General features: G+C 37.0%; 3 protein-coding genes across 8 annotated transcripts; 2 read left to right on the forward strand and 1 right to left on the reverse strand.

Moving 5' to 3' along the window:
• The first annotated feature begins 4,906 nt into the window (after positions 1-4,906).
• On the forward strand, positions 4,907-6,402 carry LOC147553250 (putative F-box protein At2g02030). 2 transcript variants are annotated; one of them, XM_086671077.1, is made up of 2 exons: positions 4,907-5,683; positions 5,864-6,402. In XM_086671077.1, exons 1-2 carry the CDS (start codon positions 5,005-5,007, stop codon positions 6,220-6,222), a joined length of 1,038 nt encoding a protein of 345 aa, XP_086527203.1. In that variant the 5' UTR covers positions 4,907-5,004; the 3' UTR covers positions 6,223-6,402. The 2 variants fall into 2 exon arrangements, with proteins under 2 accessions (XP_086527203.1, XP_086527202.1); XM_086671076.1 differs by having other exon boundaries at positions 4,907-6,281.
• A 1,199-nt stretch (positions 6,403-7,601) lies between these two features.
• On the forward strand, positions 7,602-9,022 carry LOC147553251 (putative F-box protein At1g32420). The gene has a single exon (XM_086672221.1). It carries the CDS (start codon positions 7,625-7,627, stop codon positions 8,870-8,872), a length of 1,248 nt encoding a protein of 415 aa, XP_086528347.1. The 5' UTR covers positions 7,602-7,624; the 3' UTR covers positions 8,873-9,022.
• A 3,256-nt stretch (positions 9,023-12,278) lies between these two features.
• On the reverse strand, positions 12,279-18,510 carry LOC147553252 (putative potassium transporter 12). Of its 5 annotated transcripts, none has more exons than XM_086672363.1 (10): positions 18,385-18,510; positions 17,041-17,486; positions 16,547-16,775; positions 16,217-16,465; positions 15,622-15,672; positions 15,024-15,284; positions 14,866-14,918; positions 14,278-14,392; positions 13,928-14,182; positions 12,279-13,480 (listed from the first exon to the last, which is right to left on the reverse strand). In XM_086672363.1, the coding sequence occupies exons 2-10, from the start codon at positions 17,281-17,283 to the stop codon at positions 12,432-12,434; spliced, it is 2,505 nt and encodes an 834-aa protein (XP_086528489.1). In that variant the 5' UTR covers positions 17,284-17,486; positions 18,385-18,510; the 3' UTR covers positions 12,279-12,431. The 5 variants fall into 5 exon arrangements, with proteins under 5 accessions (XP_086528489.1, XP_086528491.1, XP_086528492.1 ...); XM_086672365.1 differs by having other exon boundaries at positions 18,328-18,510; XM_086672366.1 differs by having other exon boundaries at positions 18,336-18,508.
• Between the last annotated feature and the right edge of the window lie 946 nt (positions 18,511-19,456).

The following is a 19,456-nucleotide window of genomic DNA, read 5'->3' on the forward strand; positions in this document are numbered from 1 at the left end:
TCCTTTTTTACCCTTCATATCCTAAGTATTATCCTATTGTCTCTTTCGTCCTCAACTTTGACTTTATGAAGATGAAGAAACCGAATGGAATTTTTTTAGAGGAATAGGGAGAAAAGTACATAAAAATAGTCGTCGTGGCAAAGGAAGGAGAAAGAAGAGAGATGGAAAAGTATTTTTGTTAAAGTTCATAAATATATGATCGACTTTTTTGTTGGCGTCAAAATTCGGGCTAATGAGGGAAAAGAGAGGGACAAAAGGGAAATATTTGTGTAAGAAAGGGTAAAAAGTAAAAGAAAAATCCGCTCTTAAAATTTACTAACTGCAATACAATCTTGGGAGCCACATATATGGGTGCCAAACTTTTAAGTTGGTCATAAACTGGGAGTCAAATTGAAGATAACCCCATAATTTATTTTAAAATCAGTGAGTAAGGATTAATTTAAACTTTGCCCCTAATATTTGAACAACTAGAAATTTCGACTTCCATATTTAACTATTGTTTCAATTCGACCCCCAAGACAATGATTTTAGTAGTGACAATGATTTTATTAGTCGAACATAATCGTTAATGATTTCTCTTTATTTACCTTGCCTTCAAAAAGTTTTCTCCCCTGTTGCTTCACTTGCTTAGTCGTAAGGACATGTGGTGGAATGACTGGGTCATTGTCGGTGACCTTAAACAAAAAAGTTCACTACCTCTGTTCTTCTTCCTCTTCCACCACCACGACCATCATCACTCTCTCTTTCCCTCCTTTAGGCTCCGGTTGAAGTTTCAAAAGAAGCTAAACTTTGATCATTTATCGATTTGCTATTTTCGGAAAGAAACATCTCGAAGTATATTTATCACGCTGACGAATCTATTTCCTTGAAGATAATGAAAATAAATAGAGTTAATTCCTATATGGCCCCCTACTTTGTGACCAGCTTCCTTTATGGCCCCCTTTTTTTCGTAAATTCAAATATGGCCCCCTTTTTTGAGGTAAATGTCCTGAATACCCTTTTTATTAATATTTTTTCAACATATAAAAAAAAAAAAAATTTAATTCCACCTCACTTCCTACTCCCCCACACATATCTCTCCACATCATCTCTCTCTCTCCACCTCTTTCTCTCTCTCCAACTCACCTCTCTCTCTAACTCACCTCTCTCTCTCTCTCCAAGTCACTCCTTCTTCTCCGACGGAGGTCGCCGGCCGGAAAATTTTCCGGCCGGCGACCTCCAAAAAAAAAAAAAAAAAAACAATTTTTTTCCTCTCATCTCTCTCTCTCTCTAAAAACTCCGGCGAAGGGGGTTTCCCTTCGCCGGAGCCGTGAACAGACCGATCTGGTCTGTTCACGGCAGACCTTCAAAGGTCTGCTCGTGAACAGACCAGATCTGGTCTGTTCACGAACAGACCTTCAAAGGTCTGTTCGTGAACAGACCAGATCTGGTCTGTTCACGAGCAGACCTTCAAAGGTCTGCCGTGAACAGACCAGATCGGTCTGTTCACGAGCAGACCTTCAAAGGTCTGCCGTGAACAGACCAGATCGGTCTGTTCACGAGCAGACCTTCAAAGGTCTGCCGTGAACAGACCAGATCTGGTCTGTTCACGAGCAGACCTTCAAAGGTCTGCCGTGAACAGACCAGATCGGTCTGTTCACGAGCAGACCTTTGAAGGTCTGTTCGTGAACAGACCGAGTCTGGTCTGTTCACGAACAGACCTTTGAAGGTCTGTTCATGGCAGACCTTCAAAGGTCTGTTCATGGCAGACCTTCAAAGGTCTGCTCGTGAACAGACCAGATCTGGTCTGTTCACGGGCAGACCTTTAAAGGTCTGCCGTGCTCCGGCGAAGGGAAACCCCCTTCGCCGGAGTTTAAGAGAGAGAGAGTGAGAGATTTTAAAAAAAAAAAAAAAATTTAGAGAGAGAGAAATTTTTTTTTTTTTTAGGTTTGAAGGTGGCCGGCCGGAAAATTATTTTTTTTTTTTTTAGGTTTGAAGGTGGCCGGCCGGAAAATTTTCCGGCCGGCCACCTCGCCGGAGAAGAAAGGGGTGAGTTGGAGAGAGAGAGAGGTGAGTTGGAGAGAGAGAGAGGTGAGTTGGAGAGAGAGAGGTGAGTTGGAGAGAGAGAGAGGTGAATTGGAGAGAGAGAGAGAGGGGTGAGGTGTAGGGAGAGATGAGGTGGAGAGAGAGAGGGGTGAGGTGGAAATAATTTTTTTTTAATGTTTTAAATTTATTATTAAGAAGGGTAGTAATGACATTTACCTGAAAATAGGGGGCCATATTTGAATTTACGAAAAAAAGGGGGCCATAAAGGAAGCTGGTCACAAAGTAGGGGGCCATATAGGAATTAACTCAAATAAATATTGCAACAACTGTTTTTCTTTTTTATTCTGTTTTAAAGTACAAACAAAAAGTATATGGTAGAAAACAGAAGCATAAAAGACAGAAAGATGAAATTTCAACAAGCAAACAAACAAGTTCCATATATAATATGTTGCATTTACATCATATTATAAAGAGAGTGTCGATAAAATGGGTGTGTAATTATCTCAACCCTTAACCCACGTTATCATCCTTGGAAGCTGAATGAATAGTTAGTCGAAAAAAAGTTGAACCACTCGACCAAACTAATAGTAGCATTGATATACTAACTTAATTGTATTTCTACCTTAACCAAATTTAGATATGAAGCAAGTGAAATCAATTACTGGTAAATAAAAAGGTTGTATTTAGTACTCTGATTCGAATTTATCTAAGTCTAACTTGCTTCAGGTACAAGAAAGAAATGTGGAATATTCATTCCAAATTATTTCAGATTAGCTCTTAATTCATACGTATATTATGTTTGATTTAACTAAATTGACTGGGAATAAATCTGAGTCAACCATTTGGACGAGTCATGTACAAGTATCACAACTAAGAAACATTATAAAACCACTCCAAGTCAACTCAGGTACAAGTGAATAGTCATTCCAAATTACTTCATATTAGCTTTAATTCAAATGTAGTTTATGTCTGATTCAACTAAATTGACTTGGAATAAAATCCGAATCAACCATTTATATGAGTCATGGTACCACAAGCAACAACTTTCCATATTTCTCCATATTAGCTTTTAATTCATATGTAGTTTATGTCAGATTCAACTATATGCCTGAGTTTTTTTATCCGATTATAGTTTAAATTATAAAAGCTGACCCGACATGTTCATTTTAAAATCAAAACATGTCACCTCAACCTTCAAACGGGCTTGGGCAAGAAGCTCTAGCTAAATAGCACTTTACATTAATTACACATGAAACACCACCAAAAACTCAAATATGATGTTACAAAAATGGTTGAGAACTAGAGATGCCAAATGTAGATAGAGAAGAAAACCTTTTGCCTATCTTTTACTCACTTATCTTCCTCTCTCTCTCTCTCTCTCTCTCCTCAGGACGCTAGCCGCATATGAATGAAAATCGAGAAAGGTGGGAAAGAATGAAACATTTAAAAGAGATTTTTAACTTTTAAGATATGAAAAATCCCAAAAATTTGAAGCCATTTTTTTTATCCAAATTTTGCTAATAAAATGGGAGAGGGGACAATTTCAGCATTCTTTCTCCCCACAAATAAATCATCTTTCTAAAAAGAAAACTTTGAAGTTTTCTCCCACATTCATCTCTCTTTTCTTTGTGTTTCTTGTATGACTTTTATGCAACTTTTAACAAAGAGAAGATTTGTAGTAGTAATTTTTCTTCTAAACAAAGTAATTGATTAGTCAACGATATTAGATGACTTTGGACTTCAAAGTTTAATAAACAAAGAGTTGGGTTAATGTTAAATTCTAGAGATTAAGAGGCACACATAATCTTGGTTGAATTACCTCTCTAACTTCCACCAAACACCATAATCTTGCCATTGTCACTAATTTTTGGTTGAATTAATGCCGAACTCATAATTACAATTAGCTCAAGGAATAGATTCGGATTCAGATAAATTAGACCAGTAAGATTATCTTAGGAAAACAAAAAATCCAGCCATGGATATGCAAAGGGTCCAATACGAATAGTCCTACCTAAATAGTTACATGTAGAAGGAAAAGTGCATATAAAAAAGTCAAAATTGCTTGGTAAGTGTTCCCTCACCCCTTGCAAAAGCTATCTTTTTTTTGTTGAAAGAAGATGACACCACTTATTAATTGAAGTGATTTTAGGTCATGAGTTTGTATGACACTGGATAACCAACATGAATTTTGGTCCCACCAAACTCCTAGGTCGACTCTCTAATGGTATTTTTATTATCCATCTCCATGACTCACACAGAAGAAAATGAATGAAGAGGACACAAATAAATAGAAAAAAGGACAAGTTTGTTTTGCATAAGAATTTGACATAATAATTATAGGTTAGTTTCTCGAACATGTGATACACGTTATATTATATTTTGATTTTTAAAGATCATGACATATCAAGTAACTTTGACTATCGCTTATGTGGTTTTTTAGGTCATTGGGTATCTTTTGCAATACGTATTTTTTAATTACGTGTTTATTTTGTTCTTATAATATATGGAGTACGACGGTTTAATAACGATCAGTAAAGAGACAACAATTGTTTCTACCAGAATGACTAAATAGGGTATATTAGTGTTTTAAAAGTTTACGACTGAAACCGTAAGATGTGTTTCAACAAAAAAAAAAAACCATATGATGTGATAAAATATTTGGTGGTCACTCTAAAATTCTTCTCCTTCTTAAAGACATGGGTGGAAAAAATAAACTCAAAAAACTTGTTGAATTTTAGAGGCAGGCATTTTAGGAATAAAGTAGGGCGTCATAGAACTTCTCCCCGGTGTCGAATACTTCAGTCTGGATGAGAAAATGCTATGGGCACACAAGAATTTATAGTGTAAAGGGTTTGTTTAGATTTGGGGTTACTTACTTGTTTGATCCTTCAAAATAGAATAAAGAGTCTTATTACTATATCATATAGATATAGGGTTTGTTTTTAATTCCAAACCCTAGCTAGGGACAAGCAGTAGCATATGGAAGGAAAACGAGGAAGAGAAGAAGAAAACAAAAACATGAAGAAGAGAAAGACTATAGATGATTGTTTTGATCATATTCGAAACCCTACTCGTTTGGTTCTTGGTTATGATATGCTGTCCAATATATTAAGCAGACTCCAGGTAAAATCACTGATGCGGTTTAAATCTGTATGTAAATATTGGTACTATTTAATTCGACATGACAAAGACTTTTGCGACGCACATCTTACTCTATCGAAAAATAAACCAATGCTCCTTTGTTTTGTTCGTTTGGATGAACAATGTATATCTTTATCTCCAATGGGTTTACATGAATGTGTAGCAACAAGTCAAGCTCATAAGCTACTAGTTCCATTCTTCATTCTTCTCATGAAACCCTTAAACGGATTGATATGTTTTAGTGACTCCTCCAAACCCAACCTCCTTTTTGTTTACAATCTTAGTACTCGAGAAAAAAGAAATTTGAGCACAATAGAAGGTGAGAGTATAACAAAACGTCGTCTTTCGGAGTTCGGGCACCCTAGTGTTACAAGTCACGGACTCGGATTTGATCCTACCACTAAGCTACATAAAGTCATTCGCATATGGAATGTAAAACCCAAACGTCCTAGTCGTCGCGAGAGAAGGTTCTGTGAGGTATTTACAATAGGCAAAGATGACTCTTGGAGAAGGATTGGTGATATACCACCACCTAAGATTTGTGGAACTGGTGTTCACTCAAATGGTTCCATATTTTGGATGGCCCGTTCGGACGAAGATTACAAAATTGTTGCTTTTGATGTCAGAAGCGAAAAGTTCAGAACAATCTCACTCCCTGATTTTGGCAACGGTAAATTTTATTATTTGTCGGAGATAGATGGATGTATATCTCTTTCAGAAACAAAGATAATGGTTAGTGAGGGTGAAAATACTTTCAAGATGTGGAAACTACACGAAAATCTTGATGACAATGGAGAAAACAACAACCATTGGATTGAAGAGACTATTTGTTATGATTCACAACAAATTGGTGAAATAAAGTTTCAAGCCGTTACAGGTACTAACCAAATCATCATCAGATACAGACAATATAATCGAACTACATATGGCTTTGAACCTGTTTGTTATCTTTATGACTTAGAAAATAAGACATCCAATAAAATTTGTATAAATACCCAAAAAGGCTTTTTGGTGACAAGTTTTGTGGAAAGTCTTATCCCTTTACAGAAGCAGTAGGAGCATTTCTACCTTCATCCTCCAACAACAAATTGAATAAAATTCTTACCCTCTCTCTCTCTCTGTCTCTCTTTATATATATTTGTATATTTAGATGCTTTAGTTTTGATTTTCAATACAATAGTGTGAACAATTGAAAGGACAAGTAATTCATAGTTAATTGAGAATGCTTGCATTATTTATTTGATAATTTTCACAACTAATAGACTTCATTGTGAAATAGTACAAAATATAATGTTAATAGGTCCTCATGTTACCTAAACAAAGGTGACAAAAAAAGCTACCAAGTATACTCATTATAGGTCGAGATCTCCATGATTCACTTACAATCCATTCACTAGTTACAATTCAATTGGCGTTCCAAAAATTTTCATGACCTAATAGATGTGCGACCCCATTCGTACTTTTAGGACAATAAGAAAAACAACAATTTGATGTTGTATGTAACACTTCTTTCATATTCGTTATTAAAGATTGAATCTTCCAAGGTATCTCTTCTTCCGGTCCCAAACATGCTTTAATAACATTAAGAGCATCTCCTTCAATGGTACACTAATATTGATTGAGCTTCTTCGCTATGTGTAGAGCCAATCCAGCTGCCTTCATCTTTGCTTCTAAGGCTGAATTTGTAAATGCCGATTGCACCAAAGCTATAAAAAGCTCCCTTTTAAAGTTTCTACAAACATGTCCCTCTAATAACCCTATGTCGAAGTTTATTTATAGATCTTTCCTACCCGGCGATTTCCACCGGTAACTGCTTCTTCCTTCAGCCAAAGTTGTACCCACTTCTTCTTTGTCTGGAACAATTGAAAGGACAAGTAATTCATAACTAATTGAGAATGCAATATTAATCTCAATTAGTTATCTGTTATTTGTTGGTAGGACAAGTAATTCCTTCAGCCAAATGTTTATCTCTGTCATCTGTTGGTAGGACTGTACAGATGCCTTGTGTTATACATCGGTTTCATCTTTTCGATATTTTAAGCATACAATCGGTTTCATCTTACCGAAAAAACTGGTCAAGACATTCGACCAGCATGTGTGTGTATAAGAAAAACGAGTGTATTAGAGTAAAAATAGATTTAAATGTGAGTGTGAATAACCGCGAGTGTAATTTCGTAAAAACAATAAGTGTATATAACATATCCCACAGTGTAGTATTTTAAAAGTTTACCATATAATGTGAAGAAATATTTTGTTGGGAAAGTTTAAAGGACCCCCAATTTTGTAGACCCAAAACAAGTTGTTCAATTTGTTTAGATTTTGGTTTACTTACTTGCTATAGATTAGGGAGTTTGACTAGAATTAGTAATTTCTAATCCTCAAAAATAGTACTATATATAAAGACCCATTACCGTATTATTGGGCTCATCACTGATTCCAAGAACTAATGGACAAGTAGATGGAAGGAAAACGGAGAAGAGAAGAAGAAACAAAAATCATGAAGAAGAGCAAGACTATCAGCAATAGAGATGCTGGTGACGATATTCGAAACCCTACTTCTTTATTTCTTGGTGATGATGTGTTGTCGAATATATTAAGCAGACTCCCGGTAAAATCACTGATGCAGTATAAATCTGTATGTAAAGATTGGTACCACTTAATTCGACATGATCAACACTTTTGTGATTTACATCTTACTCGATCCAAAAATAAACCATTGCTACTTTCCTCTATTCGTTTCGGTGAAGAATGTATATCTTTGTGTCCAATTGGTGTGCATGAATTTGTAGCAACAACTCAAGCTCCTACTAATAATATACATGGTAAATTCAACAACTTGGTCGGCATCATGAAACCGGTAAAGGGTTTGATATGTTTTATTGACTACTTTGAAGACAGCGCCTTTTTTGTTTACAATCTTAGCACTAGAGAAAAAAGGCGTTTGGGCACAATAGAAGATGAGTACAAAACAAAACGTCGTCTATCGGGGTTGGGGTACGTAAAGTCATTGACATATGGAATGGGATTTGATCCTACCACTAAGCTACATAAAGTCATTCGCATATGGTATGTAAAACCCAAAGATTCTACTAGTCCTAAGAGAAGGTTTTGCCAAGTATTTACAATAGGCAAAGACGACTCTTGGAGAAGGATTACTGATATACCTCCACCATCTAAGATTTGTGGACATGGTGTTCATGCAAATGGTTCCATATATTGGATGACCTGCTCCGACTATAATGGTTTCAAAAACTATAGTAATTTTATTGTTGGTTTTGATGTCAGAAGCGAAAAATTCAGAAGAATCTCAGTCCCTAATTTTGTCAACCAAAGATGTAATTTGTTGGAGATAGATGGATGTATATCTATTTCAAAAGCAACTATTATGGGTAGTACAAGTAAAAATATTTTGTGGATACTACAAGATGAAAATCCCCCCCATGAGAAGGAAAAAAGGAGCAACCATTGGATTGAAGAGACAATTTATTTTGATTCTCAAGAACTACAATATACTGACCCAGAGTTTGAAGCCTTTACGGGTACGAACACAATCATCATCACATGCACAGAAACAAATAAACGTGTTTGTTATCTTTATGACCGAGAAAATAAGACATCCAAGAAAATTTGTACAACTCCTGATCTAGGATTTTCGATGACAAGTTTTGTGGAAAGTATTTTTCCTTTGCAGAAGCAGCTTTTGTAGGTATAGGAGCATTACTATCTTCATCCTCCATCAGCAAACTCAATATCATTCCTAGATGCTGTAGTTTTGATTTTCAATACAATAGTGTGTGAACAACTGAAAGGACATGTAATTCATAATTAATTGAGAATGCTTGCAATTTTTATTTGATAATTTGCAGATAATAGAATTCATTGTGAAAATAGTACAAAATATAATGTTAAGTGGTCCTGTTATCTAAACAAATGGGAAAAGAAGCTTCCAAGTATACTCATTATAGGTCAATTTTTCCATGATCTACACTCAGGGCCGGCATAAGTGTTTATGAGGCCTAAAGCGAGTAAAAAGATAGGGCCTGTTGTGCACTAATCGAAAACGTTTATGGATCTTTCATCATGACAAAATTTGTCACACAACTTCATAAAAACAAAGAATAAATCGCTATTTTTCGTTTTATTTCCATATAACATGTTTGGATTGGTACATGCATTCCAGTAGAACAAGCCAAATGCATTACCATTAAATAGGTTTGAAGAGAAAAACAAATGGAAATAAAAGAGGGAAAAACAAATGGAATTAAAACAAATGAACAGACCTAGCTCCAGCGAAGGTTTCCCTTCGCCGGAGTTTAGAAAGAGTGATGTAGATTGTTGCGGAAGCGTAAAAGTAATGGAATCCACCATTGTTAATAAACTAAACTAACGAAATAAAACTGATAAAATAACGATAAACAATAAACTTGATTAATAATAAACTTGGTTGATAATATTCTCTGATCTGAATAACAAGGACAAACCTGACTTCCTTTTATAGGAACTTAGAAACTTTTAGATAGACTCAAATTAGGATTCCTAAATATCAAAGATACTCAAACATAGAAACTTCTAAACCTAGACTTAGTAGGAAATACTAAAACATGGAAATTCCTAAACTCTAACCCTAATGGCCTTGCCCATGAGGCCCTCTAACTAGTTCGGCCGTGAGGCCCATCTTGATGGTCTCCATCAGAGAGAGAGAGAGGAGAGAGAATTTCAATTTTTTTTTTTTAGAGAGAGAGAGAGAAGAGAGAGAAAAAAAAAGTTTGAAGGTCGTCGACCGACGACCCTGCCGATGAAGACGATGATGTGGCTGGTTTTAACGAGGTGGCAGAGAGAGAAAACATGTTGGAGGAGAGAGAAAAGAAATGGAAGAGAGAAGTAACGGTGTTATAACGGACGGGGGCCATATAGGTATTTCTCGTAAAGTAGGGGACCAGGCGGGAAGCTGGTCACAAAGTTGGGGGCCATTAGGGAAATAACCCATTATTTATCTATTATATCACGTGTATTTTTTTTAGTTCTCGCATCATAAGAAGGGCCCCGAAAAATTGTCGCACCGGGCCCCGAAAATCTCGGTCACGCAACTGTTAACCTAGCTCAAATGATCATAATTAATCAAAGAACAGGCTTATCTGTCTCCAAGTACCATAGTTGTTCCCAAATTTTTCATGACCAATAAGAAAAACAACAATTTGATATTGTACATAACACTTCTTTTATATCCGTTAGGGTTGTTTCCCAAATAAGAATCTTTCAAGGTATCTTCTTCCGGTCCTGAACATGCTTTAATGACATTCAGAGCATCTCCTTCAATGGTACACTTGTATTAATTGAGGTTCTTCGCTATGTGTAGAGCCAATCCAGCCGCCTTCATCTTTGCTTCTAAGGCTGAACTTGCAAATGTCGACATAGACATAGTTATAACAAATTGCCCATTAAAGTTCATACAAACAGCGGTGAGTTTCGCCTCTCTCTCAAGAAACCCTGCGTCCAATTAGGGCGCCATACAACTTCTCTTCAGCGTGGAATACAATGGGCTTCAGTCTGGATGAGAAAATGCTATGGGCACACAAGATTTATAGTACTATAAAGGGTTTGTTTAGATTTGGGATTACTTGTTTAGCAAGTTTGATCCTTTAAAATAGAATAAATTAAGACACATTACTATATCATATAGGGTTTGTTTTAATTCCAAACCCTAGCTAGGGACAAGGAAAACGAGGAAGAGAACAAGAAAACAAAAACATGAAAGAGAAAGACTATAGATGATTGTTTTGATCATATTCGAAACCCTACTCGTTTGGTTCTTTGTTATGATATGCTGTCCAATATATTAAGCAGACTTCCCGTCAAAATACTGATGCGGTTTAAATCTGTATGTAAATATTGGTACTATTTAATTCGACATGACCACGACTTTTGTGATCTACATCTTACTAGATCGAAAGATAAACCAATGCTCATTTGTTATGTTCGTTTGAATGAACAATGTATATCTTTATCTCCAATGGGTTTACATGATGAATGTGTAGCAAAGAGTCAAGCTCATAAGGTACAAGTTCCATTCTGCTATTTTCTCGTGAAACCCTTAAACGGTTTGATATGTTATAGTGACTCCTCCAAACCCAACCTCCTTTTTGTTTACAATCTTAGTACTCGAGAAAAAAGAAATTTGAGCACAATAGAAGGTGAGAGTATAACAAAAACGTCGTCTTTCGGAGTTCGGGCACCCTAGTGTTACAAGTCACGGACTCGGATTTGATCCTACCACTAAGCTACATAAAGTCATTCGCATATGGAAGGTAAAACCCAAACGTCCTAGTCGTCGCGAGAGAAGGTTCTGTGAGGTATTTACAATAGGCAAAGACGACTCTTGGAGAAGGATTGGTGATATACCACCATCTAAGATATGTGGAACTGGTGTTCACGCGAATGGTTCCATATTTTGGTTCGCCGCCCATTCCCACAAAGATTCCATAAATTATAATTTGATTGTTGCTTTTGATGTTAGAAGCGAAAAGTTCAGAACAATCTCAGTTCCTAATTTTGTCGAGCATGGATATTATTTGTTCGAGATAGATGGATGTATATCTCTTTCACAAAAAATGTTGATGGCTTTTCCAAGTAAAAATAATACTTTCAAGATATGGAAACTACACGAAAATCCTGATGACAATGGAGAAAACAACAACCGTTGGATTGAAGAGACTATTTGTTATGATTGGACAGAACAAATACTGATTAACATGAGGTTGCAAGCCATTACAGGTACTAACCAAATCATCATCAATTACAGTGAATTAAATCAAACGACACATAAATGTGAAGGTGTTTGTTATGTTTATGACCTAGAAAATAAGACATCCAATAAAATTTCTACAAATACCCAACAACCCTTTTGGGTGACAAGTTTTGTGGAAAGTCTTTTACCTTTACAGAAGCAGTAGGAGCATTTCTACCTTCATCCTCCATCACCAATCTCTCTCTCTCTCTCTCTCTCTCTCTCTCTCTCTCTCTCTCTCTCTATATATATATATCTTTATACATGTTTTAGTTTTGATCTTTAAACAATAGTGTGAACAATTGAAAGGAGGACAAGTAATTCATAATTAATTGAGAATGCATGCAATATTTAGTTGATAATTTTCGGATACTAGAATTCATTGTGAAATAGTACAAAATATAATGTTAATAGGTCCTGTTATCTAAACAAATGGATGAAGAAGCTTCGAAGAATTGGTGATCACGATTTCATGTTGTGTTTAAACCATATAAGTCATTCCTACCTGCATGATATTCATATGAGGTACGTTATAATTTGCCGCTCCAACTCTGCAGTTTTTCCGCAAGAACGCGTAAAAATAATTTATAACTAGCTTCTTAAGGAACCAAGACTCCTTCCTTGCTCTTACGTCTCCGTGAGCGAGAAGATATGTGAATCCTGAATCCATGGCTTCTCGAATGGCTGCAAGTTCATATTCCAGAGTCGGATCTTCATCTGACGACATAATACTAGATGGTAATAACGATGTAATAGTTTCTTCGGAGATAAGACTTTCTTCTTCTTCTGTTTTTTGATCATGCATCAATGGAATATGGAGCTCGGGAACTCCAGTAATGGAGATCGGATTGTCCCTTGACCTAATGGCTCTATAGAGTTCTGGCTCTGCTATACTTTTCTCTAGTGCCAGATCTTGAGCTTCTCTTCTCAAGAACTTCTCGAGGCTCTCAACTAAAAGTTGTTCAAAGGCATGGTGATTTTCTTTTCGAACGTCTTTGTACCCATAACGAGCAATGCATCGGAACATATGGTAGTCCTTTGGGCAAACCCTTCTGAAGAGAAACCGTTCCTCCTGAGGAACAACAGGAACCGGAACGTATTTTATGCACACAAATATGATTACGGAGTGGATTGCAGGAAGACTTAGTAAGAACTGCCCGAAAATTGAGGGAGTGCCTTGGACAAGTTCATTATATAGTAGTCCAATCCCGGGTACTCTGACAGTTCCAAGAGTCGACCCGAGTTCGAGCAAGAGATCCATCGAAATCTTTTCTCTCACCTCACTACGGTACTTCAAAACACTTCCGTAGTTCCAAATATACATCACGCAGAGGAAACAAGACGCCAGAGCGAGTGGGAGCCAACCCCCCTCCTTGATTTTCGTCACCACTGCTGATAAGTAAATGAATTCTATGGACCCAAATATAAGCGGAAAACACAGAGCCAAAAACAAGTTGGTTTCCCAAATTAGAAGCATTACAAGTGTTACCAAGATGGTGCTTACCATCATGACACCAACTTCCGCAATTCCTGCACGAAAAAGACGAGCTTAGTTGGGTAGCCAATTTTTTCCCTATAGTCCGAGCTATGTAATCATTTTTACCACATGTCATGGAAACTGACATGGACATGCCATGTCAGCTAGTGTCATATTAATATGAACCGTCATCGGGTATCTGATGTGGCAGCTGAAGTGCACATGCCATAAGCCAGTTACCGTGGTCAGACGCGCCTAATGAGTGGATCTTGTCCGCCTGACCACGTGCTTTTTTTTTGGGTTAGGAATCTGTGGAGCAACAACAGCCACATTAACTGATGTACATATCAGCTTCTACATAATGTCAGAAAATGTGATATATAATATACCATTACATAACGAATAAACACTGATCTTACTTCTATACAATAAACAGTTTTTCAAACTTGTATTTGGTTAACTTAGGATAAAACTTTGTCAGTAAAAGAATGATAGATTACCATAAGCATTGGCTATGTCTGTGGTGTTCCTGAATGAGGCGACGACAATGATGCACATGACCATCAAAAACCAATTTATGACAGGGATATAGATTTGACCCATGAACTTCCTTGAGGTATGAACTATCTTTAGCCTCGGGAAACACCCAAGAGCCATGGATTGTTTCACGCACGAAAATGTTGCAGATATCATGGCTTGACTGGCAATCATTGCCGCAAGTGTGGCTATAACAAGGACCGGCCAGAATAAACCATCTGTTGTAAGTATTTAAATGTTAAATACGATTAACACATACAACTTACATTTTTTGACAAGCTATATCTAAACTGTCGTAAGGGAGAAAGTTAACCTGGAACAGAATCGTAAAATATTCTTCCTGCCGAAGACGGGTGCGTGAGCAAAAATGCAGCTTGACCCATGTAAGCCAGGATAAGGCACGGCAACACCACACATGTGAAGGCAATCTGAAAATGCCAAGGAGTGATTAGAAAAGGGTATGTAATCCGGATACCCTTTTTTACTATCTTTTTGACGTGTGGGGTACTAGGCCGGTGTACATGGGATCATAGTGTCAAATACTTTTGGTGGATGCTCGGTCACTTCATTGGTGAATGTTTGCCTGTATGGTTTCTGTGTACTTGCACATGAGTGTGGTAGAACCATGTTGAAGTCTTTTTGGCAAGATATAACAAAGGATACCCCAAAAGAAAGAAATATCTATTAAAAAAGTTGTGGGTATGTATATATATATATGGTGTATAACTTTGTTTTGATCTTTCTCTACTCCACGTATCGGAATCGGATATCAATACGACAATACCATACCGGTTTCTATCTTACATAGGAAAATGACAAATTTATTGATGTGTGTGGTCTCAGAGAAGAAGATAATCAAATAACTCAAAACAATGAAAGAAAGACAAAGCGGAAGGAATACCTGAATTGACCTTACAGAGAAATGACCTAAATCAGCAAACATTGCTTCAGCACCTGAGGAGTAAACAAGTAATAAGAAAGTATGGAAAACCATTCTCATAAGGAAACAAATATAATAAGAAACTAGCATGCTTTAGGAGTCTGAGAAGTAAGATTAACCTGTAATGCACAATACACAACCACCAAGAGCTGACCAAGCCTTTCGACCATTCCTTTGGAAAAAATAATAGATATAGGCTGGATTGAATGCCTTCAGTACTCTGACGTCATACTCAAGTATGTTGTATATGCCAATAGACCCCAAACAGAAGAACCACAGAGCCAATGCTGGAGCAAAGGAAAACCCTACTTTGCCAGTCCCAAACCTTTGTATGCTAAATAATCCGATGAGGATCGCAATCGAGAGACTTACCAAAGCATCTGCATCAAGTTTAATTTCGATCAGTTAACTTTGTGAACCATCACGAAACATTTTTGTGTTGATCCAATTGACAGAGTTTGGGTTAATCCAATTGATAGAGTGACCCAGAAGCACAAAAATTGCTATAAAACATTTCTGCACATTTTTAGGAGTATTTTAGAGATTATCTATAAGAAATCTGGTGTACAGAGTGGTTTTTTGACTTGAACTTTTGTGTTACAGGTGACAACTCTTCTTTGGGTCGATAATGGACAAACAAGAAACAAGCTGCATGTTACTCCATTTTATTTCCATCCACAACTACGAGTTCGCAAGAAAATGAATAGGTTTACCCACTTGTATCAAATCCCTTGATTTGGCCTTGCAATCCACTCACAGCGGACATAACTGCAACAAAAGATTGTATAATATTCACCAATGAGATTGGTTACAGAATACATAAAAAGAGTACGATGTTTCAAAATCACAAGAGGTAAATTAAAGAAAATAACAAGTCAGAACATAAGTGAGAGAGAGAGAGAGAGAGAGAGAGATGCATTTATATCTACTCCGAGTACTTATTTTACAAGAAAATAGCTGAAATAGTTCAGACACGAGTCTCCTCCGAACAAATATTTTAGTTGTTTATTACATCACTGATTGCCAAAAAATACAACAAAAGTTTAGTGTATTAGGAGCATTGAGCAGCCGAATGAATGGAATTATGACCATTTCACTTGCTACGTGACTTCTATCTTTTTTTCTCTTTTTCTCGATTATGATCCTCCAGACCCCATCAAGCTAATAGAAACATTAGATATGGGAAATCATGTACCTAAATTAACTGCCTAAAGGTGGGCCATGAACTCTCTTCTGGGGTTACCTCTAACTGTGTCATGGTTCCACATTTGATACTAATATATGTGATGTCTTAAGTTTATCGTAAACACACCTGACATTGCTGGCGTTAGAATACCATCCCCTATAATCAGAGAAGTTCCCAACAGCACCAACAGCAGTAAAAGAGTTTTCAAGGACTGTTTCTTTTCCAAGTTATCTTTTATGCATAGTGCCCTCTCTAACTCTGGACTAGGTAGCTTGAGCTTAAAACTCGAGATGTGTTCATCGGCTGGCTGTTGATTAGGTAATAGATTAACCTTTGCATACCTGCAAATCAATGAATATAAAGCAAACGTGCCTCCTGCAATTGCAATATTTAATTGGTTACCAGTTACCACTATATAAAGTTTGGGGGAAACTGTTCGAAATAGAAAAGCCTCACCTTCACCATTGTCATTTGCTTTTAGCACTATAAATATGTATTTCGCAAATGGAAGAAGGGCAATTGTGTACATAACTAGTGATAGAGCTCCCAATACATCAACATCCGATTTGATCTCCACCTTGCTGAAAACATCACTAAATACATATAATGGACTAGTACCCATGTCCCCGTAAACCACACCAAGTGTTTGAAATGCCATTGCCAGAGTGCTCCAAGTGGAGAGATCCTGAGTTATAGAAAGGTTAGGATTGATTAAGTAGTAACGGATCTTCCCTTCTTACTAAAATCTTTCAAAATGTAACAGAGAGGGTCTAAAAGTTCCTCTACATTGTAAGGGACTATGTGTATGAGTCCTTAAGGTTGGTTTCCATTAAGAAGTGGAAAACAGATGTTATCTGTTTGTGACCACGGATAGGAGAGGTAACCGGACAAATAAACATGCTTATGTCTTCTTAAAGGCTTGACTCAACAAATAAACATTTTAATGCTACCTTTGAGTGGTTACTATGAGCATCGTAGCTACCCATGGCTTCAACATCAAAAGAATCAGCTCTCTTGGGTTTCTTCACAAGCCGCCTTCTGAATGAACCATGTCCTCCACTCTGTTTGTCATCTCCCAGATTTGACCAAGGGGGAGTCTCTGAATCTGCTTCACTTCCATCTACCCATCTTGACTCTGGTTGAACTAACCTAACATTCTCTTCAATAATCTCTCTGTCATCTCCTTCTTCCATCCTTTTTCTATCTTTTAACTTCGATTTCAGCAAACCAAAAATCTTAGATCTTTTCCAACACTTCTCATCATATAATCAATAATTAATCGAAGCCCAACCTCAAGATTAAGAACCTCCGGACTGGAAACAACATCATCGCTTACCACAAGTATAAAATCTATAAATTAGGCAGGTTGCTTTTCCTTGTTCACCTTCTCCTAGTCCTGGATTAAAAAATAGTTGGATTATAACCCAAAATTAATAGAACCCCACATACCAAATGTCTCAGTAGACAAGCACAACATCATAATGTACTCATACACAAAAGACGTCTAACATATAATTAAGTTTTCAGATTGTTCCCACTCTAATATATTTGAAATTCTATGGTCCGCTAGCAAATATATATTGAAAAATGTGTTCTAAAATCGGCCCATTCCTGTGGATAGTTCTCACCACATCATCGAGTTTCCATGCCTATGTCGATATAGATAACGTGTGGTATTGTATATACATATTCTAGCATCATTCGTTCCTTCAGAAGCTCGCCTAAAACCACAAAGCCAATATAAACGAGTATCTCAAGCATTAAACGTACACGATATAAAAACCAAATCCTCATGCATCACAATCATATACTGTTAATGTTCATATAGGACAACAAAGAAAATCCATAAGTATTAGGTACGCCATTGAAATTTGATTTTTCACAGAATATTTTTAAAAGGGCTCACTTTGTCAATCAATCACATGATATCATCTATTAATTAATCAAAGTTCATAACAATGAATATTTTTTTTTCTAATAGAACAAATCTAATATTATCTCTCATGATGGACAATATTAAACTATGTTAAAATTGGGTTTCAAGCAAACTTGACTTGAAACTAAATCAACAAAGACCATAAGTATTGATTTGTGTTACTAAAATTTCCAAACCCTGTTGATCAATCAATGTTTGAATCCTGATTTTTCTTTTAACAGAAAATCCCTCCAAATTAAGGACGACCCATAATCAGGTTTTGCTAATTAAGTAGTATGAATGGTGGAATGAAGGTATAAACCTAATCACCATGAAAGCACTGACAATGGAGGTTGATGAGGAATGAATGAAAAATAACCTGGTTTTGCACCTCAACTTGATCAGCAGAGACAGACTCCTCTTTCTCCTTCAATCCGACAACCAAATCTCTCTCTCTCTCTAAAAATCAGCGTTCATTTCTCTCTCTTACAAAAGTGTTGTTCGTCCCGGAATTTTCATTTTTTTTTTTTTTTTGGAAACCAATTACATTGTCGTACAATTCGCAATGAATACATCAAAGATGTGATAAGCTTGCTACCCGCCCACTCAAACTCTAACATGACCTGGCCTATAGCCCACTCAAACATAACCTGACCTATAGCCCAACTAGATAAATGGCCTAAAGCCCAACTACACTACCTTATTTATACCCTAATAATCCCAATTCAAATAACCAAAGATTCCACCTTCTCTGGGATTCGAACCTGGGACCTCCAGGGATTTCTGGAGTTTATGTCAACACCTTGGAACCACTTGGGCTACCAACTGTTGACCCGGAATTTCATTTCTAGGTTAATTACGGGCCGCCGCTCCGAGTAATTGCGGGAAATGTAAGGATTTGGGTGGAAAGAAAATGTGGGGAGATATTATTTGTTTTCAAGTTTCAAAATTTTAAACATTTTTTTTTAGTCCCTCTCCTCTACCTTCACTAGGGGTGGGAATGTTGCCCGCGAACCCGAAACCGCCCATGGGTACTCTAGCCCATGACTGACCACGGGCACCCGCTACCCGTTGCGGGTAGATCGCGCCCGACCCGATGAAATTTGGTGGGCGGGCGCGGGTAAAACCCCTTGCCCGACCTCCCGCCCACACCCGAATCCGATAGGGCAAGCCCGATTGGTGCCTATATATACCCGCCCATTTGTGGTCCATTAGGAAGTCTAAAAGAAGAAATCTACTTCTAATATTCAATAAGGCAGAGAGAACGTATGTCTTTAGATGAGGGATCTCTAAGATATCGCTCATCCGTTGGATCTAGGGTTAATAACTCCACCACGTTCCCCCTAAACTTCTGCCTTTTCTACTTCTCTTTCTATCGTTCTGGTACTTTGCTAGTGTTTCTGTTTCTTCCATTTCTTTCTCTCTGGTTAATCATTCTCTCTCTATCTCAT

Source organism: Eschscholzia californica, unplaced genomic scaffold (genome assembly GCF_041429995.1).
Source record: "Eschscholzia californica isolate CP2 unplaced genomic scaffold, dmEscCali1.0.p SCAF_3, whole genome shotgun sequence".
Lineage (NCBI taxonomy): Eukaryota > Viridiplantae > Streptophyta > Magnoliopsida > Ranunculales > Papaveraceae > Eschscholzia > Eschscholzia californica.